Consider the following 24,382-nt stretch of genomic DNA (forward strand, 5'->3'; position numbering starts at 1 on the left):
ATAAGCACTGCCAGGAGTAATTCCTGAGTACAGAGCCAGGAGTAACCCTGAGCATCACTGGGTGTGACCCAAAAAGAAAAAAAAACAAGTTCAGGGTTAATCTCATCTGTAATCAGTTGAAATTATGAAAGTACAATTCAGGCACCATGTTTCTGCCCTGGCCAGATTCAGAGGTGTAAAAGGATATGCCCTCTTCCCCCCACCCCCAAGAAATAGGGTTCTTCCTCTTGGTCCACTTCCCTGTCTTTGCTTTATTTCCTGTCTCTTGGCAGAGACAGCCATTGGAAGTGTGAACTTCTTGTGTATTCGCTCAGCACCTCAGCAGAAAAAGCTCCATGTCACCTACACACACACACACACACACACACACACACACACACACACACGCGTTCTCAGTGGTTTTAACAAAAGTTCTCTGGTCGAAGCACACTAAAATGGTTCAAGTTGTTCTCAAACATTGAGGCATGCTCAGAAAATGATAATCGTCTGGGTTTGGTCAGATGTGTCTCTTTCAGCTCAGACCACACCACCAATCTGTGTGTGGTCTGAAAAGGAAAGGAAAAGATATGCTTTCTCCAAGAATGTTAGAAGTGCCTGGCTCTCCTTCATAACTTTGCTTCAGCTTTTCATCCTTGGTAACAAGACACCCAAATATTAGCAGAGAAAAAGCCATCTAGAATCAAGACAGCATTTCAAAAGATCAACGGAAGCGAGAAAGACATTTGAAAACGTCTGACCCTAATGGTTCATAAGCAGGCAATCTCCAGGAAGGGATTGAAAAGGATCCAACTTGTTTTCCGCATTCTTCCTCACAGCCAGAATGTGGGAGGGATGACTGGATAAAGAGGTAAAGTAGCCTGAGGCTACTTTAGAAGGCGGGATATGCCTGATACAGTCCAGTCTCGAACCCTGAGGAAATGTGCCACCCCTGAACCATCTTCCTCTCTGCATGTGATGAGAAAAGAAACATTAGTCTCACTTAAGGATTATTTGACAAACTACACAGCCTGACATAATATGACTTCATCCTTTCGAGGAGAATCATGGTAAACTCTTAAAAACACAAGGGGTGGAGGACAATGAGCGACCAAGCCCACTGCTGAATAGACATTCAAGTCAAGGCCATAACTCTAGGTTGGGAACTGGAAGTGCAATTCTGCAGGCTCACGTGTGCCTGGATACACTGGGAATTCAGAGATAAAATTATGAATGCCAAGATAAGATTAATTTAAACTTTGAGTCAAGCATAGAATTCTAAGGAGAACCCAATTCAGGTTTCTTTTTGTAAGAAAAGTACCTGTCAGAGCAGATGAATCCACATTCAACCTTGTAATTTTAACAGTGAAATGCAGAAACAGAAAGTTCCCGGTGTGGGGGCCGGGGTGGGGTGGAGGTGGGGTGTAAAACAGCTGAACGTGGATATGAGAACTCCTTTTGGCATATTTTGTTTTGACATTCTATATTAACAATTTGAGTGAGAAATTAAGTCAAATTAAACAGAGATGGCATGATACTAATAGAACGGTTGCATACCTTGAAGAATGGGATCACCAGGTTCCACATCAAGCCCCAAGAGGTGTCTGAATTGAGTTGTAACAACCCCGTTTTACAGCAGACATCATCGAGTTTCGGGAAGGTCAATCTGCTCTCCAATCTGCTCTCTCCTGGAACCGAGGTTAAAAATGCTAAGATTCAAGCTTTCTGCTCTCTTTGGGAATAAATGAAAGCTATGTCACGATTCAAGTAGACTTAAAAAAAATTGGAGCAGTCAGTTGATGAGAGACAAGCTAAAAATTTAATCAGGTCAACTGTGCAAGGACCTCCATGTTGAGTCCAAAAACGTCCACTGCATAAGCTCAGTAGGAGGGGGGTGTGCTTTAATCAGTGACACTTAAGAGAGTCATGGAGCTGTTACTTAGCTCAAAGCTTGAGATGCCAGCTTTGACAGAGCTCCGTGAAACAGATAATGGAGCCGCAGGGGACACAACTCAAAACAGACTTTATTGAAAGGAATAAGAATCCTGTGGAACTTTCCCAGGTGTAACTCCCTCACTGGGTTCCAGGTTTGATTGCAGAAATGATGCAGAGAATTTAGTCCTCGGCTGGGAAGTTAGGACAGCAAGCGCTACAATTAGGGAACTTGGATCTTGGAGGCAGACCATTAGGGTTTAAATCCCAGCTCTGCGGATGACTGTGTGCTGGTTCATGAACCCCCAAACTTCCTATCTGTGAACCCGACTTTAAGAGTACCTCTCTCAGGGATGAACGAGGTGTCGCATGTCAAGTGATGAGCTGCCACGAAACAAACATACGAGTTAGCAGCTAATTAGCATTATCCAAAAGGGAGAGTTATTGTAGTAGCAGAGGGACTGGCCTACGGTTTTAGGAATGGGAACCAACAGTCCCTAGATTGAATAAGGTCCTTGGGGCCTGAGGGGTAGGTCTCTGAAACTGAACCTAAATAAGGATGGGGGGCAGTAATGACCTGGAGTGGAAAATAAGACCATATGGTCATTTAGATATTTGATGGGGGCATTCCCTCACTCAACCCCTGGGAGCCATACGCTGCCATTGTTGTGAAACGATAATTCAGCTGTGTTCTTACTCAAGGTCCTTTAGTCCCGTTTGAAGCAATAATTCTCATCCACTGGCGGGTCACTCTGCGCAGTCATGGACTGGTCACTCCAGGCAGTCCGGACTGGCCACGGACCATCAGTGTCTCGGGACGGCCACGGAGGAATCCTTCGGAGGTGAATTGCTCCTGGAGAAGTGCTCCCAGTGCCACCGCGCGCTGTCCCCCAGCCAGCGGGTCCTCAGGTGGCTGTGGGACCCGGGACAGGGTCCCGGGGAGCAGTCGGCCGCTAGGGGGCGCTGCTCAGAGAGGCCCCTCGAGCGCGCGTGAGTCCTCCTGGGGCTCCCCCCAGCCCCATCCTCAGCCCCGGCTGCAAGCCCGGGGAGAGGTGGAGTGACAGAGGGCTGGGGGTGCGCGTTTCCCGGGTGTGAGACAGCTCTCCGCCTGCGTGTGAGTCAGCGCGCCAACAGTCACGGAATCTCAGCGCCGCTGCCCAGCTCGTCCCCCTTCCCTGTCTGGGGTCCGGACCTGCGCGCGGGCGCGCCACCCGGAGTGCGGTTCCTGGCCGCGTGTGTGCGCGCGCGTTTGTGTGTGTGTGTGTGTGTGTACGCACGCGCGCGCGCGCGTGTGCGTGTGCGTGGTGGTGGGGAGCGAGGGGTCGGGGTGTGAAGGGGAGAGGGGAGTGTCCCGATCGGGGTTCCTCTGGCAGATGAGAAGATTCTCAGTCCCCCCGACTCCATGTGGCCAGTGTGCGTGTGTGCGCGCACGCGTGTGCGCGTGTGTGTGCGCAAGTGTGTGCGTGTGTGTGTGTGCGCGCGCGTGTGTGTGTCTGTGTGTTGGTGGGGGGCTTGTGGGGGGCATAGGGGTGCTCGCATCTGCGCCCGGGTCTCTGCGCCTGGTTCTCACCCCTGGGTGTCGAGAGAGACCCGCGTGCCCGGGGGTGTCCAGCTTCCAGGCGGAGTCAAGACACCCAACCTCGTCTCCGCCCCCACCCGCACCGCCACCCCCCACCCCAGCCGGGTTGGTCTGGGTTCGTGGGGGGCGCGGCGTTCCCGGGAGGGGCAGGAGAGAGGGGGTGCAGGGGGCGGGCCAGGTCCCCGGGCGGGGCGCGGGCTCGGGGGACCCGCGCGGCTGACGTCAGGCGACTCCTTAAATAGAGCCGGCAGCGCGCTGGGCTCGGCATTTCTCGAGGAGCCGGCACCCGGCCAGCGCCCCCGTCCGGCCCGCGCGCCCGCTCGCCGCGCCCGCCGTGGCCACCGCCGAGTGACCGGGGCGCCGCGCTCCGAGCGGCGGGCATGGGGCCGCGGGCGCCGGGCGCGCGGCGAGCCTCGAGAGCGTGAGAGCCGCCGAGGAGCCCCCGGAGCCGCGGGCGGCGGGAGATGCGGGGAGCGCGGCGGCCGGGGCCCCGAGGAGGAGCCGCCGCCCCCGGGAAGCCCGGCCGCGGGGTGCGCCCCGGCCAGCCGCGCCCGGCGGAGAGCGGCGCCCCGTAGACGCGAGCCGCGTGGCCCCGGCCGCTGGTCCCCCCTCGGAAACCATGACCCCCGGCGCGGGCCCATGGAGCCATGGCCTATAGGGTCCTGGGCCGCGCGGGGCCACCGAAGCCGCGGCGGGCGCGCAGGCTGCTCTTCGCCTTCACGCTGTCGCTCTCCTGCACTTACCTGTGTTACAGCCTCCTGTGCTGCTGCGACGACCTGGGCCGGAGCCGCCTCCTGGGCGCGCCCCGTTGCCTCCGCGGCCAGAAACTTCTCCCCAAGTCCCGCCCCTGCGATCCCCCGGGGCCGACGCCCAGCGCGCCCGGCGCACCCAGCGCGCCCGCAGCCGCCGCGCCCGCCCCGCGCCTCCCAGCGCCCGCCGCCAACCACTCGGGCTCCCCGAAGCTGGGCACCAAGCGGCTGCCCCAAGCCCTGATCGTGGGCGTGAAGAAGGGGGGCACCCGGGCCGTGCTGGAGTTTATCCGCGTGCACCCGGACGTGCGGGCCTTGGGCACCGAGCCCCACTTCTTCGACCGCAACTATGGGCGAGGGCTGGACTGGTACAGGTAAGGACCCGGGAACCTGCTCCGCGCCGGGGCTCCCTCCCCAGCGCCTCTCCTCTCCTCCTGCGTTTCCCCCGTTTCTCCCCTTTAGCTGTCTCTTAGAGGGTGACTTCAGGCAGGCACTGGGGTTCAGACTGGCAGAAGGAGCTGGCTAGAACTTGCAGAAGGGCGCGCACGGGTGTGTGGGGGGGGAGGGGGTGCTTGAACCGCGACGATGATTTGTCAACCCCCCGCCTCCGCCTCCTGGGGTCCTGGACGCTTGGAGGGTGACAATTACAGCCAAGTCTCAGCCCGAGCTCAAGAGCTGCTCGCGCCTGCCCGTGAGGTTCAGCGGGTGTCCAGGGAACCAAGCCCAGGCAGGACACACGCGCCGCCTCCCCCTGGACCTTGGAAGCACCCCCCCTACGTCCCCCCCAAGGACCAGCGGCTGGGCTCCGTGCTGGGGCTGGGCTGCTGGTACCTGCGGCCGTGTCTGGACTGGCACCCCCTCTTCCCTCCCACCCCTCGCCACTCAGCCCCCAGTCCTCAGCCCCCAGTCCGCGGTCTTGGAGAGTGGACGCGGACTCAGGATTTGGGTCGTGGCACTGTGGGTTCAGTCCTGAAACTCCAGAGCCTGGCGCGTCTGCTCCCTCACGGCCGCAGCCCGCGGGTCTGAAAAATGTCTCTGTCCCATACCCCCCATCTCTGGAGGGAACGTTCTCCAGTGCTTCAAAGGTGTGATAAGGGACTTGTGCCTCTGAGGCTTCTCATCCTGGAGCCCCGATTCTGGTGACACCTCGGGGGGTCCAAAGGGTCCTAGAGGCATCTGCTGTTGGGGATATGCCACCCTGGCTGCTGGGGTGTAGATGAGGGGATGCTTGCAGCTTCTGGAAAGATACAGTCTGCCTCGCTCTGTGCCCCTCCACCCCACCAGCTCTGAAAGGGCTGGCACTGACCCACATGTGGGCTGAGTCAAGGCTTTTCTGGGGGTGCTGGGCTCCCTGGAACTTATGGGTCGCAGGTTTGTCTTCATTCTCCTTATCCCTTGAAGACTTTGTAGAAATACCTGTCTAATGAGGGACCTAGGGTAGGATAACACAGGAGCTTGCCCAGTAGCTGAGGTGAGTTATTGAAAATTGCTTTAAAGGGGGGGGGCTAGTGCAGGAACAGGTAAGGGACTTTGTTTGCAGGTGGCGGATCCCAGATTAATCCCTGGCACCCCATCTGGTATCCTGAGCCCCACCAGGAGTAATCCCTGAGTGCAGAGCCAGGAGTAGGACCTGAGCACAGATGGGGTGTGGTCCCCAACCAAAAATTATTACTAAAATTGATTTCAAAGTAAACCCTTCAGGAAGTCAAATGCTGTTGGCATGTTGGACGAAGGACATTTTCATTAATGTGATCCCATTGTGCTCCTACTAGGGACCTTTCCTTTTGCAAGGGGACAGTAGGCTAGTCCCTCTTGTCTGTACCTCTGGCCCACAGGAGTGTGTGGTGGCAAGGGCCAAGGGACAGGCACCCAGCACTGGGTGCGGACACACAGCTAGCGGCCCCAGCTGGACACAAGTTGCTTCTGGGGCACAAAGTGTCAGATCCGGTCTCTCCAAATCAGAGGTAAAACAGTGACTTTGGATCCAGACCCAGACCCTCCACAGCAGAGCTCTGCAGGGGGCTCAGGCTGGTCACACCCTAATGCACTGCAGGTTTCCTCTGTGGAAAATCCAGAGAATATTCTAGAACCTCTCGCCCCTGTGAAGTGCCATCTCACGACGAAACAGCAGAATCCCAGGCAGCTGGCTTGGACAGTGTGGTCTCCGTTCAGTGCCTCAGCCCTGACCCCAGGTTCTGCCTCCGGCTCTCCTGGCTCCTTTGCACGGACAGCTACCTCAGGCTTCCTTCCCAGCCCATGTCATTCAGGGATGGCTGCTGCTTATTTTTAACCTTGCCATGTGTGATTCTAAGCCAGCTTAGCTGTGAACCTTAGAGATGGGAGCCGTGCCTTTTTCTTTTCCTTTCTTTCTTTCTTTTTTTTTTTTTATAGCACATTTGGATTCTGCTAAAATTCTCAGCTAAGTCTTGCTAGGTTTTATTTAACATCAAGCACATTGACAAACTCTGTCTCTTTCTCTCTGCCTAGATCCCTTCCCAGGTTCAGGGTTGCTGTCCCCTGTCCCTGCAGGTTCCTAAAGCAAATTAGCCCCCTGAGGTCTGGTTCTAGCTGCCCCCTGCCCGTCCCTTGGGGAGGAAGGCCAGGAAGCCACCGCCAGGAAAGGTCTGTAGGTCTCTGCTTTCCGTTGCAAATTCATCTCCCCAGTGGTCAGGATTTCTGTCAGAGATCACCTTTTCTGCATAAGGTAACGCTACCCCATTTGGATGCTGTTCCCATCAGTTCCAGAGCCCTTCTCCGTGTGTGTTTGATCCTTTATTATTGCTCCAGTAATATGCATTATGCATTAATTGCAGAAATGATGTGAATCTCTGAGATTCTTTCAAACCTGCACCCTCACTTTATGCCTGGATCCCCCAAGTCAGGATGGCAGCTGATAGGGTGTGCCCCTCTCTCTGCCCCGTGCCCATTTTATTTCATAATTGTACACGGCCCCTGAGAAAAACAGACAGAGGATCTGGAATGGGCTCACAAAGCCAGTGAATGGCATTGAAGACTCACAGTCCCTGGAATACCCCATCCCACAGGGATACACCCCAATTACAGGCACATTTCCTTCCAAATGTTCCACACAGTGGGCCACAGAGCCTTGGCACCCGCTGCAGGGAACTGTGCTGCCCACGGGTGGCATACACTGAGCAGGTTGTAGGTCTCAGCCCAAGCTGCCGACGGGGAAGCCCCCGCTGAACTTTTGGTTTCAGAAGCCCCAGCCCAGGACTCCCAAGGCTCAAGTGAAAAGCTTTGCCCTGAGCCTAGAGCGGAGAGGATAAACCAGAAGCCAGAGGGGCTGGAGCGACAGCATAGCAGGTAGGACATTTGCCTTGCACGTGGCCGACCCAGGTTCGATCCTTGGCATCCCGTAGGGTACCCTGAGCACTGCCAGGAGTAATTCCTGAGTGCAGAGCCAGGAGTAACCCCTGTGCATTGCCGGGTGTGACCCAAAAAGAAAAAAATAGAAGCCAGAGTAGTAGAACCAGAGATCCCCGGGACCGGGGAGACTCAGAGGCAGTTGGCATCTTCCTGGCTCCCACTGGAACCCTCCCTCGGCCACCCCTTAGGCCAACCAGCTCCTCTCCTGTGAGCCTCTCCCACATGGAATGTTTCTGAGGGCCCCATGCATGTGCTGGGCTTTGCTCTCCCCAGTTCCTGTCCTCCTCACCCCTGGGCCTGCAGTCAGGGGCACTTAGCTCCTTGGCCAGGTCAGCCAGTGACACTGGGGCTTACATGAGGGTGCCAGGTCAGGACCTGCTGTCACAGCATCAGAAGGGGTCACCAGATGCAAATGGATGTGCCTCTTGCTCTTGACTGGACTTGGGGGTCTTTCTAGAAGCAACCCTGGGGAGTAACTGTAAGGTGTCTCTGAAGGAAGGAAAGTGGCCCGGATAATCCTGGTGACTGTTGCCACTACTCCTGCGACCGCTCACCCCAGCCATCTCCGGAGGAGCTTAGTGTCTGCTGCTGTCACCGGTGAGGTGGAGGAGTTACTCGTCTCTGGAAAAGCTGATCCAGGGGAGACTAGGAAGACTTAGAACCCTCAGAATGCCCTCTTTCATTCCTGCTTGAATTTTCTATTTCGTTTTCCCATGATTTCCTTTCTTCCTTTACTCCGACACTTCTTTCTTCCCTCCTTCTTCCTTCCATTGATTCAAAGACCACTTCACTCTCTGTGTGGCCATTTTGTCACCTTTAAAATGAAAATCCGGTTTCTCAGTTTTAATATGGGGATGATGGGCTGGAGAGAGTAGTACAGGGGGGTAGGCACTTGCTTTGCAAGTGGTTCACCCTGGTTTGTTCCCCAGTACCGTACATGGTCCCTGAGAATTGACAGGAATGCTCCCTAAATACAGAGCTAAGAGTGATCCTTGAGCACAGGGCTAGGATTAAGCCCTGAGCACAGAGTCAATAGTGATCTCTGAGCACAGAGCCAGGAGGGATCCCTGAATACAAGAGCCAGGAGCAATCCCTGAACACAGAACCAGGAGTGATCCCTGAACACAGAGTCAGCAGTGGTCCCTGAGCACGGAGCCAGGAGTGATCCCTGAGCACAGAGCCAGGAATAAGCCCTGACACAGGGCCAATGGTGATCTCTGAGCACAGAGCCAGATGTACGCCCTGAAGACAGAGCCTGGAGTGATTTCTGAGCATAGAGTGAGGAGTGAGCCCCAAATACAGAGCCAGGTGTGATCCTGGACACAAAGCCAGGAGTGAGCCCTGAGCACTTCTGGATGTGGTGCAACAACCCCCAGAGTCTTTTGGAAATCAAGTAAATGCATATTTGTGCCAAGGCTTGGCCCAGCTGAAGGTCCTGTTTCGAAAACTGTCACTTGCCAAGAATCTGGCGAGAGGCGGACTGTTCCAGTGCTTGTCCCAATCAGGAGTTATGTGTGCATCGTCCAGAGGTGTTTGAAACTCAGGAAAAGCTGCATTTTAACTCAAGTGTTCTTGGGACACTGAAAATTTCCAAGACAGCAAGAGGCACATGGAGGAGTGTGAAGAGGGAGCGAATCTTCCCCCCAAACACCGAGATGCCAAAGAGAGCAAGTTAATACGTGATAATTGACTCCATGTTCAGGTGTCAGAATTTTGATAGATGAGCCTGCTCAGTGTACTGTAGACACCACATCGCAACTGGGTTTATTTATTTGTTCAGCCTCAGTGATGTTCCTGGGCTGGTGTAAGGTAAAGACAGCGCAGTGATTTTTGCCCTGGAGGCAATAGCCTGAGGAGGAAAGAGAATTAAAAGCCCAGATCAAGATCTAGCACTGTGCGTGGGTCATTTCAACTGAGATCGTACATCTCAATGACAGTGACACATTCCAGCAAGGCAAACTTTGGGGAGCAACAGAACCAAAGCAGAAGGTGAGGGACACTCGGGGTAATTGTTAGAGGGCAGAAGACTTGATGGACTTTAACAAACTGACCAGTGCAGGGCGTAGTCCCTGGCCGGGGGCGTAGACGTCTGCACTTGCGCCCCATGCGTGGTTTTGGGGTGTGCACACTTGCTGGTCTTCACAGACACTCTCCCTGCTTCTGACAGCCGATGAAATGAAACCGTCAAGTCCACCCATCTCCATCCATCTTCCGCTCTCTGTCAGCCACGCAGCAGCGCCTGGCGATACAATAGTTCATTCCAGCTGCCGTGCACTTTTGTCAGCACCTGGGAATGGTCCAGAACATGCAAGCGCAGTGTCACGGCTCAGGAAGTTTCCTGAAGCGCCTGCTTTACTGCTTCAGCCTGGAGCTTGGGGGGGATAGTTGTGAGAGCTGGCCCTGGCCCCAAAATCTTTGGGATAGGGAGTGCCTATGTTCAGGGGGAAAGATCCCAGTGGTCCTAGAAGACACATATGAAGGCTTTGTTCACTTTTGGAAATACCCCTTTTTATCCACCAGGAAGTGCTTTTCTCACAGCTCTGAAGTGGGAGCGTGTGATGACTAGAGACAGGTCTCAGAATTCATGACCCCATTCAAGCACACTTCCAAGTGGACACTGACACCCCCCACCCCACGCCCCTCATGTCCTCCTGCCCACGGAACCCATAGAAACTTCCACAGAGTTGGCGACAAGCAGGCAACTGTCTGGTTCATTGGGGCACCACTAGCTCCCACACTTTCCTGTGGCCCTCTCTCTCCTGGTCAAGGAGCAGAGCTCACTTTAGCATCCTCCTGTCTCCCCAGCCACCACCCTCAATGTGTCTCTCCTGAAATGCCCACCGGGCAGGTGGAACAGGTAGGGCGTTTGCCTTGCATGCGGCCCACCTGGGTTCGATTCCTTCGTCCCTCTCGGAGAGCCCGGCAAGCTACCGAGAGTATCCCCCCTGCACAGCAGAGCCTGGCAAGCTCCCTGTGGCGTATTCGATATGCCAAAAACAGTAACAACAAGTCTCACAATGGAGACGTTACTGGTGCCCACTTCGGCAAATCGATGAACAATGGGAGCACAGGGCTACAGTACTACAGTTTTCCCAGGGTTCCCTGACAGCAGGGAGTGGCTATCTCCAGGCACACCCCAAGAGTCCTAACAGGCTTGGTGCAAGGTCACTCTTTCTGACTCGTCTCCATGCAGAGTTGGGAGAGTAACGCTCTTCCTGGACTTCCATGCCTAGGAATCACATGGGAGTGACTGAGTGACAGAGTGGGTGGGGTGGGGGGCTGAAGTGCCCCTACAATTCCCTACTGATCGGGATTCATGGGAGGATTTGGGGGTGTCTGCAGAAGGGCGAGGAGGTGGTCATTGATAGATAAACCCCAAGACACTAGTGTTCTGAGTCTGTATGGAAGGTTCTGAAAGATCCCGCCACCAGCCCACACCTGTGAGCCTCCTCCCTCCTCCAGATCTACCCCCAGGGTGGGTTTAATCCATTTGCCTGTCAAACGCCTACTATTTGGCAGCTTCGTGCAGGGCTGCTGTAGGCTGGTTCTGCTGCCACTTTGTTCTCCTAATGGGCTGTGCTGATGGCTTGAAGTGCTTTGTAATCCACGGGTAGCCTGGTGAGGTGGGTAAAAGCCACCAGCGAGTGGAAGTAACTTAGAGCTCCGAGGTGATTGCTGCCAGAGAAGCTTCCAAACCAACCGTGCGCACGAGGCTGTTGACACAGGACCAACACCCTGGGAAGTGGACCCGCACTGGGAAAGAGGCCCCCGTTAGTACTGAGCCTGCTTCTCCCAGGAACGTGGGCCTGGGGTGCCAGCCATGTTATCTGGGGCTTGAGTCTCACATTTGTGTTCCTGGGTGCATGTCCTTTGGGGGTGTCTGTCCAGCTTTGGGGTTGCAAATGGTTCCACTGTGAGGGTTCCGTCCACCAGCTCCCCTGAGTGTTCCCCAGGGAAGAAAATGAGGGGTCTGCTTGGGCCAGCAAGGGCTTCTCCCTGCTGTCCCAGGGTGGCATTGCTCCCACATTCTTTTTTGTTGTTGTTGTTTGTTTGTTTGTTTGTTTTTTGGGGTCACACCTGGTGATGCTCAGGGATTCCTCCTGGCTCTGCACTCAGGAATTACTCCTGGCGGTGCTCAGGAGACTGTCTATATGGGATGCCAGGGACCAAACCCAGGTCAGCCACTTGCAAGGCAGACGCCCTACCCGCTGTACTATTGCTCCGGCCCTGCTCCCACATTCTTGAAGGCAGTATTTAGACCCTCCTCTACCAGCTTTGTGACGTGGTACCATTATGTGCATTTCTGGTGCTATAAAATCCCGGAGGTGGTATAGTCACTGCTGCTGGGAAGACCTCTACTGTCATTTTCTTCACTTCTTCATTCCATTTCTTCATTTTTTTTCATAAACTTCATTGCTGAAAGTTTAATGGCAGGGAACGTGTGTCGACATTATAAAAATTGGAGAGAGTTTTGGGTCATAGTGCTTAGGGGTGATGTCTGTCTTGTTGCTGGGTTGATGGGGGGACATTCTCAGTGCTACTGAGGACCCACATGGTGTGAGAGATCACATGTGGATCTCCAGCATGCAAAGTCTATACTCTAGTCCTTTGATTTACTTTCCCAACCCCACATTATAATTTCCCACAAGAAGCTGAATTGTCCGTCCATGTATATAATTTGGCATGGCTTTTGTATGCACAAGCTCAACCCTCAAAAGTGATCGTGATGGGCCTTACAGCAGGTAAGGCATTTATTTTGCGAGCAGCTGACCTGGGCTCGATCCTCAGCACCCCTGAGACCATCGTGAGTGATTCCTGAATACAGATCCAAGAATAAGCCCTGAGCACCACCACCTCAAATATATATGTATATAAAAACTCAAAACCCAAGTGATCATGGTTATTCAGTGGAAGTTGACTCCGTCCATGCATGTATCGAGATACATAGTTTAAAAATAACTTTATTTAAAAACTTTCCTAAATGGAAAGCCAGCGTCAGGCGCACTTGCGTGATATTTAGTAGGTCTCAATTACACTATAAAATGGCCAAGATGCGGGTAGGCAGTTACTTCACGGGAGTTTGCAGAAAAGCCAGCTTCAGCTATCCCAGTAATGTTTCTTTCGTCTTCCTTTGATGTGCGAATAAATTGGAAGAGGCAAACTAAAGCCACACCCTGGACAGAGAGAAGCATGGCAGAGCATCTGCTGGAGTAGGAGAGATAGCACAACAGGGAAGGTTCTGGCTTTGCAGCTCCTGACCTTGAAGCTCCTGGCCCAGGTTCAATACCTGACACCATGATCGGTTACCCCAAGCACCTCTAGGAGGGATTGCCCCCTGGAGTGCAGAGCCAGGAGGAAGCTCTGAGCACAGCCAGGTGTGCACCCCCAAACGAAAATCAAAACAAGGAACATCTATGGGCTTGCAGTGTGTGGTGGGTCATGTGTCCTTGAGAAGACCACGGTCCCCAGAATAAAGGGTACAGCAGGTAAAACCAAATATAGGAAATAGGCGCCATGAGACTGTTGTCACCCGTGGGAAATCTTCATTGACCTGCTGCCACCGAGCAAGCCCATCTCCCGAGCTTGTCGCCCTGGTGCTGCTGTCAGGGTTGTGAAAGTTGCAGTAAAGTGGTTTGTACTCCGGACCCAGCAGCTGGGGGAAGGGGGCTCAATGCTCAATGATTTTGAAGTCATTATATTTTGCTTTTATAAATGTTATTCATTTACTGTCTGGGTTTTTTGTTTGTTTGTTTGTTTTACTTTTTGGGTCAAACCGGCATTGCGCAGAGGTTATTCCTTGCTCTTCACTCAGGAATTACGCTACTCCTGGCTCTGCACTCAGGAATTATGCCTGGCAGTGCTCAGGGGAACATATGGGATGCTGGAAATCGAACCCGGGTCGTCCATTGACACCCTACATGCTGTGCTATTTCTCCAGCCCCAGGTCTGGGTTTCTTTTTATTTTACTTTTTTTTTTTACTAGTTTTTTTTGCTCAAGGCCCTCCCGTTGATCGTCGATTTGCTCGAGCGGGCCCAGTAACGTCTCCATTGGAGACTTTGTTGTTACTGTGTCTGGCATATCGAATACTCTCGGTAGCTTGCCGGGCTCTCCGAGAGGGGCGGAGGAATCGAACTCGGGTCGGCCATGTTGGCCGCGTGTAAGGCGAACGCCCTACCCACTGTAACAGCTTTAATGATTTTCATTTGATTACTGTTTTATTTTCTTTTAATCCATTCCTTTTCTCTGATCTCATTTTATTCTGAGGCTCATGTGAACTCTGAGGCTGTCTTGCGAATCTCGGGATGCCCCCTTCCTTTCCTTGCACTGCCTGCTTTGCGGCAGGAGGCTTAAATAGGGTAGTGGAGCAGATCGTTGCTAATGCTTTGTCGATTGAACCTCACTGGAGGAAAAGGAGAAAGAAGGCAGGGAGGCTTCCTTGTGCATCCAGATCTCCCTCGACTTACTGTGACATTCCCTCCTGATGTACCATTCGCAGTGGGAACAGTGCAGTCAACACACCTGCCCTGCCATAGTCTGCGCCTCAGGATTCCCACACACGTGGGGGGAGGGGAGGGATCGTTGTGTCATCCACTTTGGGAAACATTAGCGTTGCCTGCTTCTCAATTGGCAGTCCCAACTTCCAAAGTCATGTCCTGAAAAGCCCCTTCTGTCACTTCCCCATCTCAGCTGTCTCACCAGTTCCGCCTGCCTCTAGTTCTCATCACTATTTGCTTTGTGCTCTTTCTTCCCTTTTAATTTTATTCTGGGGTTTAGGGCCACACCCAGAGGTGCTCAGGAGCTACTCCTGATTCTGTGCTTAGGATATCATGTAGTACCAGGAATTTACCTTGGGCCTTTTGCCTGCCGAGTCTGTTCCAGCCCTCTGAGCTCTCTCCCTGGTCTTGCTTCATACTTCTTTCCATCATCATGCACGGATTTCTTTTTACTCACCATTTCCCTCACTGGACACCCAGTTTTCCACAAAAACTGGAATATCATCAGCTTTGTCCATGACTGCATGCCCAGAGAACAGGACAGAGCCTGGCGTGTGAAGGAACTATATCAGTTAAAGGCCCTTGCCACCCAGATCCCATTCTCATCTCAGCTTCATCAGCATACGTGGCCTTGATCACATTGCTTGATTTAGGGGTCTTCTGTGGGTGGGATTCTTCCACAAGCATTAACACCACAGTACCTTCCTATTTGATCACCAGGATCTGAATCCCGCCAAGGTCCCCAAAGCTGCTGGGGCATGGGGAAATGGCTTCTGCTTCGGCAGCCTCCTTGCAGTATGTTTCTGCCTTGATGGTTTTAATGAAGATAAGAAATCATCGAACAGCTTTCGTGTTGCTCAAGTGAGAGGCTGAAAGTGCAGGTAACATTTCCCAGGATCAATCCCCACTTTCTGAAGTGGTTGGTTAAGCTCTGCAGTGTCTGACTACCTCTGGGTGAAACCTCTCAGGTGATGAATTATTGATTAGGTACAAAAAAACGAGTAAAGTGACTGCAAAACTCAGTGGTGGTCAAGCCCCTACTCGAAGCTCCCTTTCTTGTATTTTTCTCTAGTACGGACATCTCATTAGCCAGAGATTCTTGGGCAACTTGGCCAAAACCCTTTCAGTCCTTTATTTGGAGGGGAAGAACTTGACTTAACCCAGTCGTCCTTTCCTGCCAAGGATGAAGAGGAAGAAATAGGTGTAAATGACTCTGGGAGGTACTTATGTCAAGGTCATTTTTATCGGTACTCGAGTTTGGACATCATTCAAATGACATCGGTGCAAGCAAGGTTATCTCTAAAGCACAAGGCTCTCAACACTCGGCTCTTTCCAGGCGACTGGTTCCAAAGGAAGAGGGTAAACGGATGGAGCTTGGGCTGTGTTGGATTTAACTGTGAGCTAGAGACCATGGTCCAGCTGCAGGACTCTCCATCCCTCAGGAAGGCAGTTGGGAGAATAGATGCAAACTCAAACCCGATGACTCTGTGGGCCCAAGTATGACTGAATGGGTGATCATGGGAGTCTAAGGAGATAAGGGGATCTTAAAGGGGACAATGCTTATCAATCCCAACAGATTTTTTTCCACCCCTGTATCAACACCTCTTTTTAAGATTTTTTAGGAAAAAAATCTTGAAATATATCATTTCAGATATAAATTCCAATTTATAATCATCTCTTACTGATTTGCAGCTCTTATAGAGTGCTTATGAACCAAATAGAATGTTCCGTGTGGGCTGGGTGTTACCTGTCAGCTGACGTTCACAGTGGTGGGTCTTAGAAAGAGTCAGTGCTGCTTTTCCATTCTCCCCTCAGCCAACTTACCACCACTTATTAGCTAGAGGGGGTCGTTCTCTATCTTTTTAAGCATTGCCTTCCCCTCTGTAAGGTGGAGGCTATTAAGCACCCCCATTTTATAGGTTCATGAATGGCAATGATTCTCTGTCTTAAGTATATACTAGATTTCGTCACTTCTCTTGGGGTCTCTCTTCCTGAATAATGCTTGGAGGGGGTACAGCTGTTCCTAAGTAGGCAGATCTGCCTGCAACCTAAGAGGTTCAATGTGGGCCTTTGTCAAGGTAGAACAGCAGTATGGGGGAGGGGAATCCTAACTGTGGGAAGGAGGAGCATGGTGCTAGTATGACCTAGAATTGATTTTTTTTTTCAAGGCCACATCTGGTTGTGCTCAGGGCTTACTCCTGACTGTGCTCAAGGGTCACTTCTGGCAGGCACGGGGAACAACATGGGTAGCTGGGGATCAAACTGGGTTGGCTGCGTGCAAGGCAGGAGACTTACCCACTGTACTATTGCTCGGGTCCCCGACCCAGAGTTGGAGAAATCTGGTTGTAGAACTGGTGTCTAGGGGGAGATTCTCTCTCCAAACCATACTTGACTGACATTCCTGAGCTGTCCAATCCTTTGAGTTTGCATTGCCTTCCCTGAGCCAAACTGTGTCTCCAAGAGATAGAAGCTCTCTTCGGCTAAGCCATTATGCCTAGCTTGGGTACCATATTCAGTACAGTTCTCCATACTTCTCTGCATGTCTTTTGGATTTAAACACCTGGCAAGGCTAGCGTTCAGAGGTTCACATTTGAGAATTGACCTTGCTAGCACAGAAGGTGAATCACCTCCAATTCAGTGGTTGGAAGGAGACAGTCATCCAACCTAGAAAGTGGGCTCTTACTAGCAAAGAGAGACTAAGGGATGGGGGGGGGGGAACGGGGTGTGCATAAAGGTCTGCCCAGAAGTATTTCTCTGCAGTCTTAGACAGTAGTTGGCATCTACAGAACAACAAAACAATATTAGAAAAGAAGATTGAGGAGGTTGGAGGGAGACAAGTCTGACAGAGCTGAGAAGGCAACCACCTCACAGAGGAGTGAATTGGGTTTGCTTTGAAATGAAGGCAGGTCTCTGAGAATCAAGGATGCACACGCCATTGGGAAAAAGCTGGAAGAAAATCCAGTCTCTGTCTTGTCTTTGGGACAGTCTGTTGATGAGTTTCCCCCATCACAGGGTCACAAAACTTCCACCCAAAGTCTGATGTGTTGTTTCCTGGCCTTCCATCCTTTGGGTTCCATCTTTGCTCTTTATTTTTGGGCCTCCCCTACAAGTATGTTTATTTACATGCTATTAAAATCCACTCCCAAGTTTGACTTTAACATATTTATTTAAACATGAAACTTTGTCTCACCACCCTAAAGGAGAATCATCACTTGCCATAAATAGAAAGTAGTCATCAAAACAAGTGCAGTGAAAGCTAAACAATGCAATTAAAATTTCAGCCTGTACTGTTGCCTGGGCCCTGTTCTGCCTGAGGCAGCCACTTCTTTCTGTTAAAGAGAGAGATCAAAACAGTTTAGAGGTGTTAACTTTTCAGGACCTAATGGAGGTTTTCCTCCATGATGTCATTAGATTATTCCAGTAGAATGCAAAGGGAAGATAATTATTTTCTAATGATGGGAGCAGATGCCATTTAAAGTCATCTTTGTGCCATCTATTTTTGAAATTAATTAATGGATTTTCCCCCCTGGTGGTTCATATCCCACTTCGGGTACCGCCAACCTACACACCTAGTCCCTACTGCTTTGATGTCATTGCTTGATTTTTTTTTTTCTTTTTACCATAGTTGCTTGTCATGGTCCATCAACAGCTTGGGAGGGACTGGCTGACATTACAAAATCTGGGTGGTTAGAAAAGCTGTGATTCCAATTTAAATTGCAAATGGATGGGGCACCACGGGAGAAGCAAACGCAGCCATGAAACACTGAAGTAAGGGATCCAGCTATGCGGTATTTCAGATCGTTCTCTCTGGAGTCGCTTCGTGTCTTTGTATCTGGACTCTGGGCATCATATATTTCAATATCCGCTCTCTGGTAGACTGCCTCAAGAACAATCCCGAAGTTTCTTTACAAATCTAATTTGAATGACCCATGTAAAACCTTTATTTATTGTTTCTGTTAAAATGTGATTTGAATGAATCTCCAAGGCATTGTGCCTCGTGAAAGAAAGGTTATGATTCCATTTATATGATGCTCTCACACAGACAAAATGGAAATGTTGGAGAACTAATTAGTGGTTGCCAGGATTTAGGGCAGAAGGAGGGTGTGACTCTAACAAAACATTGACAAGGGAATTTGGGGGCGAGGGAGCTGTATTACACCCGGGTTGTGGTGATGGTCCCCTGGAGTCAAACATGTGTTAAAATTCAGAGAGCCACCACCCGTCGACAGTTTGCTTCACGGTTTAATGCTTTGAACTATATAATTAGAAGATGTAAGTTTTCAACAATCTATGGGTCTAGAACTCAGTTTCTGAAGGAACTTTCACCTCTCAGGAGACTAGGATTCAATTCCTAATTAGTAGATCTAACTGGCTCCCAAACTTGGGGGTAGGGGAGCGGCGGGAGGGTGGGGTGGGGTAGGATCACAGGCTTCCCTAGCTTTCCTTTGTTATGCATTAGAAGGGCTGGAGCAATAGCACAGCTTGCCTTGCATGTGGCCGACCTGGGTTCAATTCCTCCATCCCTCTCAGAGAGCCCGGCTAGCTACCCAGAGTATCCCGCCTGCACAGCAGAGCCTGGCAAGCTCCCCATGGCATATTCGATATGCCAAAAACAGTAACAACAAGTCTCACAATGGAGACGTTACTGGTGCCCACTCGAGCAAATCGGGCAGTGCTACAGTACAGTGCTATGCATTAGAATTCAGGATAAGGGTGGCCCTGAAATCTCCACATTCGTGATAGCACAGCGGTAGGGCGTTCGCCTTACAAGCGGCCAACATGGCCGACCCGAGTTCGATTCCTCCGCCCCTCTCGGAGAGCCCGGCAAGCTACCGAGAGTATTCGATGTGCCAAACACAGTAACAACAAAGTCTCCAATGGAGACGTTACTGGGCCCGCTCGAGCAAATCGACCATCAACGGGAGGGCCTTTACCTTTACCTTTTTTTATCTCATACCCACATGCCTGCTTGCTGCTGGGATCAAAAGCAAAGGTTAGAGAGTTTCCACTGTGACTGAAACCTTGGCATCCAACACAGGAGGTTTCCACCAAAAGGTGAGAGGTCAGGGCAGAAGGAGAAAGAGCAGGAAACGAGTCTATGAGCAGAATACCTGGGTGAGATGATCTGGCTGAGATCCTGGGGGCATCTGGAGTAGCTATTGGATGAGTAAAACAGGGGTCTCGGCCTGTTTTACTGGGAAGAAGCCTTCCAGAATTTTCCTCCAGACAATCTACCAACCGCTTGTCACAGCCTCTTGACCTCCAGAGAACAGAAAGATGGTGCTAGAACCAGACAGCCACCGTCCACCCCAAAGCAGTCCAGCTAATGCTCAAATGCACCCTCTTTCAGCCAGAGTACCCCCAGGGGGAGTGAAGATCACCCTGGTGCCCGCAGTCCCATGACTTGTAAAGAATTTGTGCTTCCTGGAGCCCTTTGGCCACAAGGCCTCATCCAGCATCTCTGCCCAAACCCAGAAGCCAAGACCGGGCTCGAGCAGAGCTGAGCCCTCGAATCCTGACCATCCTGTCTGTTCTGTCCATCCATTAGGACCCCTGCCTGCTCTCCATGCCCCGACTCCTTGTTTGCATTCCTTCCCCTGAGTGCATTGTCTTGGTTTGGGGGCTGAAGTCCCTTGCACTGGGTAGTACACCCCTGTGAGGATTGCCAACCTGTAAGCAATCACGGGGGTCATGGGCATGACTGCAGATATTTAGGAAGCTGGAAGTCTGTAAAGAGAGGTCACAGGTGGGGTGTGACCTGGAAGCAAATCAGCACATCAAAGAAGGAAAAGAGAGTGGGTAGGTGAGTGCCTACACCCCAGTGCAGCAGAGAGTCTGTGTTATGTGGCTCCTCCCACCTCTCCTACCCAGTGGCACCCTTGGAAGAAGGATGATTCCTTTGGGGGTAGGTATAAGGGGAAGGATTTTGGATCATACCTGGTGGTCCAAAAGAGTGAGGGGCTATTCCTCACTCCTACTCAGGGACCCCCTAGTATCACTCCTAGGAGTGACTATATGTGGTTGAAGGGGTTGATCAGGGGTAGCAGTATGCAGCAAGTGTCTGACCCCCTGTTCTGTCTCTCTGGCTCCAGGAAAGATGGTTTCTCCTTGCTCACTTTGCCTCTTCCCATGGTTATTGGTCTGTTTGGACTCTCCCACAGCAGCCTTGTTGATTCATCTTCACCTTCTTCCAAAAGCCTGATGATCACATTGCAAATCACGATGCCTGACATCTGTTCTCTGCTCCAACATATCAATACTTTTACTTTATCTAATGATAATTCATCTTTGAGGAAATAAATCAGCACAAAAGCAAATCAAGATAGATCCACAGGATGGAATTCAGCATCGCCAAGAAAAGCAGGAAAATAGGGGCTGATAGAAAAAGTTCTCAAGATTTATTGTTCAGTTAAAAATAGCAAGGTGAAAAGTCTATATTATCTTTTGTGTAAAGTGGGAGGAAAGAAATTACATATATGTGAATACATCCTGGAAGGGAAAAAAATGAATAAGTTTCCTGATGATTAAAGTGCGTGGATGAGAATGGGGGAAGTCTTTTCACTATGTATCTTTATGTACTTTTTGAGCTATGTATTTTCTTTGAAAAATTGAAATGAAAGTCACTCACTGTTAAAAACTAATTGGAGAACTGACCAAAGAAATAGAATGTGACCCTAATTATACAGCAGGTTTTAACCACTGCTAGAATTTTTCTTTTTCTCATGCCAGGCAAATCATGTGTATGCTTTATGTACCATTTTATATATGACATATATTATCGTGTCTTCTCTTTCTATAACTTGCGACTTCATCTAACAATATGAGAGTGGTATCTTCCTATGTCCGATGTGTGTGGATCTACAGAATCATTTAAAGTACTTCGAGGGCATTTCACTGTACAGACTATTTATGATCGATTTAACCAAATCCACTGATGGCCATCCTCATTGGGCCCCAACATTATTTAAAAATAAAAATGACAGTTGCAAGCATTTGTCCATTTCCCCTCCTTGGGATAGATCTGTTGCAGAAGAATTTGGGGATTTAGGCATCTTTGAAGAAAAAAAAATAAATAAATGAACATATTTCTTTTTTTAGAAAAAGAAAAAGAAAAGGGCTAGAGATATAGTATCGGAGTTAAGTTAGGCACAAGCCTTGCATGGAGCAGACCCAGTTCAATTTCCCCACACCCCAGGGTTCCCCAAGCAGGGTCTTAACCAGACCTTGAGTAACTTGCGTCATCCTCGCCCACCCTCCCCACTGCTGGCCCAAGCAGCGATGTATCTTTGGACCCTTACATCATATCACTGGCCCAGTTGACAGAGAATTGCTGGGCAGGCTTGAGCACTGCTTGGGGGGGGGGGGGGGGGGGGCTCCCCACACATGGCTCCCAAAGCAGCACCAGGAGTGATTCCGGAGTGCGGAGGCAGAAGTAACCCTTGAGCACCTCCAGCCTCTCCCCGAAACTCCATCCCTCCCCCCCCCACACACACACACAGAGCAAGTTTTGATACACGGTGTCAGCTTTTCTCTACCCCTGTGACAATAGCTGAGGCATTTTCCCGCCTCTAGGGGGGGATACCCTGAATAATGCACTGTAGCACTGTCCTCATGTTGTTCATGGATTTGCTGGAGTGGGCACCAGTAACGTCTCCATTGTGAAACTAGTTACTGTTTTTGGCATATCGAATACGTCATGGGTAGCTTGCCAGGCAGGATACTCTCGGTAGCTTGCTGGGCTCTCTGAGAGGGGCAGAGGAATCGAACCTGGGTCAGCCATGTGCAAGGCAAATGCCCCACCTGCTATGTTATTTCTCCAGCCCACCCTGACTAATAGATCCAGAATAAAGCTTCCCCTACCCCCTGCCCTGGTCTTGTCAGTGCTTCCCGAAACTCTCTATTTGATCTTTGCCAATCTAAATGCGTGAAATGTGAAATGATCTCTTCTTGATTTGGACAATTTTGATAGCTTTACAAGTTGTTAATTCCCGTTTGTATGTTCTTCCTGAAACTGTTGGCTCATTGTTTTTCTTGTTGGATCTAATAATACCATATATATTACATCACTGTCATCCCATTGATCGTTGAATTACTCGAGTGGGCGCCAGTAACGTCTCTATTCCTCCCAGCCCTGAGATTTTAGCAGCCTCTTCTTACTCGTCTTTTCCCAATGATTGGAGGCTCTTTCAGGGTCAGGGGAATAAGACCTCTTGTCATCACTGTATTTTATTTCTGAGTATCAAATAGTTAGCAAAGATTAAGCAAAACTTTGGCAAGGTGTAAGGCCATAGCAAGGGTCAATTGTCTGCCTGCCCCAACACTGTCCCTCAGAAGATTGTCCAGTATTTTATGCCACTAGCTTTTGTGAGTCTGATGTTAATCAAAATAATATGTCAGTAGTTCAAATGGTTAAATACTATCATAAAGGTGATCACAAAAACAACAAGCCACAGAATCTCCTCTTTCCATCTCCCCCTGAAGGAAGTCAAACAATTTTTATGTTTACTCTGTGTTCCTATGTATTACTTAAATAACATGTTTACAGTACCATACATGGTGTATGGTGTAGACATCAAAGAAAGGATAGCCCTGAGAGTTAAAATCCTATCCTTTCACACTCCGAAGAAGCAAAGGAAGACTTTCTGAAGCTCAAATGGGCAATATGTAGACACTAGACTTAAGGAACACAGCACTCATTGAAACAGTGCAGAGCTGCACCTCCCTCCACTTTGCCTTTATTAAATTACAACTGAACAGACCAAGGAACAACCTCCCCCCCCCACACACACACGTTAGAAGAATGAGAAAACAAACACAAGGAAAGAAGAACACATCATACTGAAGGTAAATGCAGACTAAGAATTGAGAAATCAGCAACATTGACCTAAAGTATCAAACCAAGAACTACTCTTTGAAAAGTCAACAAAATAGATAAACATCTATAGGATCTCATAAAAACAAGTGGATTCCCCAAATAGGGAGAATTCAGGAGAAAAAGCATCCATAACTTCAAGGTTTTTGAAAATCTCCAAAGGGTGCTGTTGTCTTTATGATGCTGAAAAAAAAGTGTTAGATCAAATCTAATTCCTAGTCCTCATAAAATACACAAGACGTCATAAAGCTATTTTCCAAGAATAATTTGATTTTATTTTTAATAAAACTTTATTGATTTGCCATTGGTTTACAATACTTTATAAATCCTCGCATGGTGCTAAAAATAAATTTCAAGCTAATTTTTAACGTGACATTTTGAACATTTCACAAAACATGTTATATCTTGTATAAGAGTTAAATGCAACTGCTAAAAAAGAGAAAATCTTAACTTTGAATTAAAGATACCCCCAAAGAGACACAGAGAATTAGAATCTAATTGAAAGTGGCAGTTGATGAGAACTTGCTTCTAAGTAATGATTATGAAATCATCTTATATAATGTATTTTCTATTTCAGATTTTACACTTGGTATTCTCCTTAAATTGCATTACCACAGTAACAACACAAGTATTTGTTTACTGGGTTCTGGTCCTTCCCTTATATTTATTCAGAACTTTCTTCAGTTGTTTGTTTTCATTTCTCTCTCAATCAGTGGACACACTTTCATGAATAACTTTTTCCCTCATTATTTTAACCAGGGCCCTGTGCAGATTTCAGCATATATTTCTGAGACTGAGAAGGGCTCTGCATGTAAAGCATGTGCCTAGTATGGCCTTGACCTTGAGTTTAATCACTGGCACCACATGGACTTCCAAGTACCATCACGTGTAGCCCTGGTGGTCCCTGAGCATTACTGGAGGTGGCCTTGGTGGTCTCTAAGTACCACCTGCCCAAACACCCCTAGCCAGAGTTCTACCACAAGTGGCTTCATTTAAGTACACACACACACACACACACACACACACATGCACACACACCATGGACTGGCGCGATAGTACAGTGGATCGGGCACTTGCCTTGCATGTGGCTGACCCAGGTTTGATGTTTGATCCTCCGCATCCCATATGGTCCCTCAAGCACTGCCAGGAGTGATTCCTGAGCACAGACCAGGAGTCACCCCTGAGCACTGTCAATGTGGCCCCCAATCAAAACAAAACACACACACACACACACACACACACACACACACACACATACTTTACTCATACCAGAATTAAAAGTTTCAGAAAAAAAAATTTTTTTTTAAACTTTTTAAATAACAACAACAAAAAATCTCACCAGGCCTGGGGAAGGTGGCTCAGGGGTTAGGGGTACAAGTGCAGAGTCCTGAT

General features: G+C 50.0%; 1 protein-coding gene across 1 annotated transcript in view; it reads left to right on the forward strand.

Moving 5' to 3' along the window:
- The first annotated feature begins 3,769 nt into the window (after positions 1–3,769).
- HS3ST2 (heparan sulfate-glucosamine 3-sulfotransferase 2) overlaps positions 3,770–24,382 on the forward strand; it is a 123,361-nt gene continuing 102,748 nt past the window's right edge. Inside the window, exon 1 of the mRNA XM_056138774.1 lies at positions 3,770–4,610. Coding sequence (XP_055994749.1) covers positions 4,135–4,610 — 476 coding nt within the window. The 5' untranslated portion in view covers positions 3,770–4,134. The remainder of the gene's footprint in view (positions 4,611–24,382) is intronic.

Source organism: Sorex fumeus, unplaced genomic scaffold, assembly GCF_029834395.1.
Source record: "Sorex fumeus unplaced genomic scaffold, SorFum_2.1 ptg000130l, whole genome shotgun sequence".
Lineage (NCBI taxonomy): Eukaryota > Metazoa > Chordata > Mammalia > Eulipotyphla > Soricidae > Sorex > Sorex fumeus.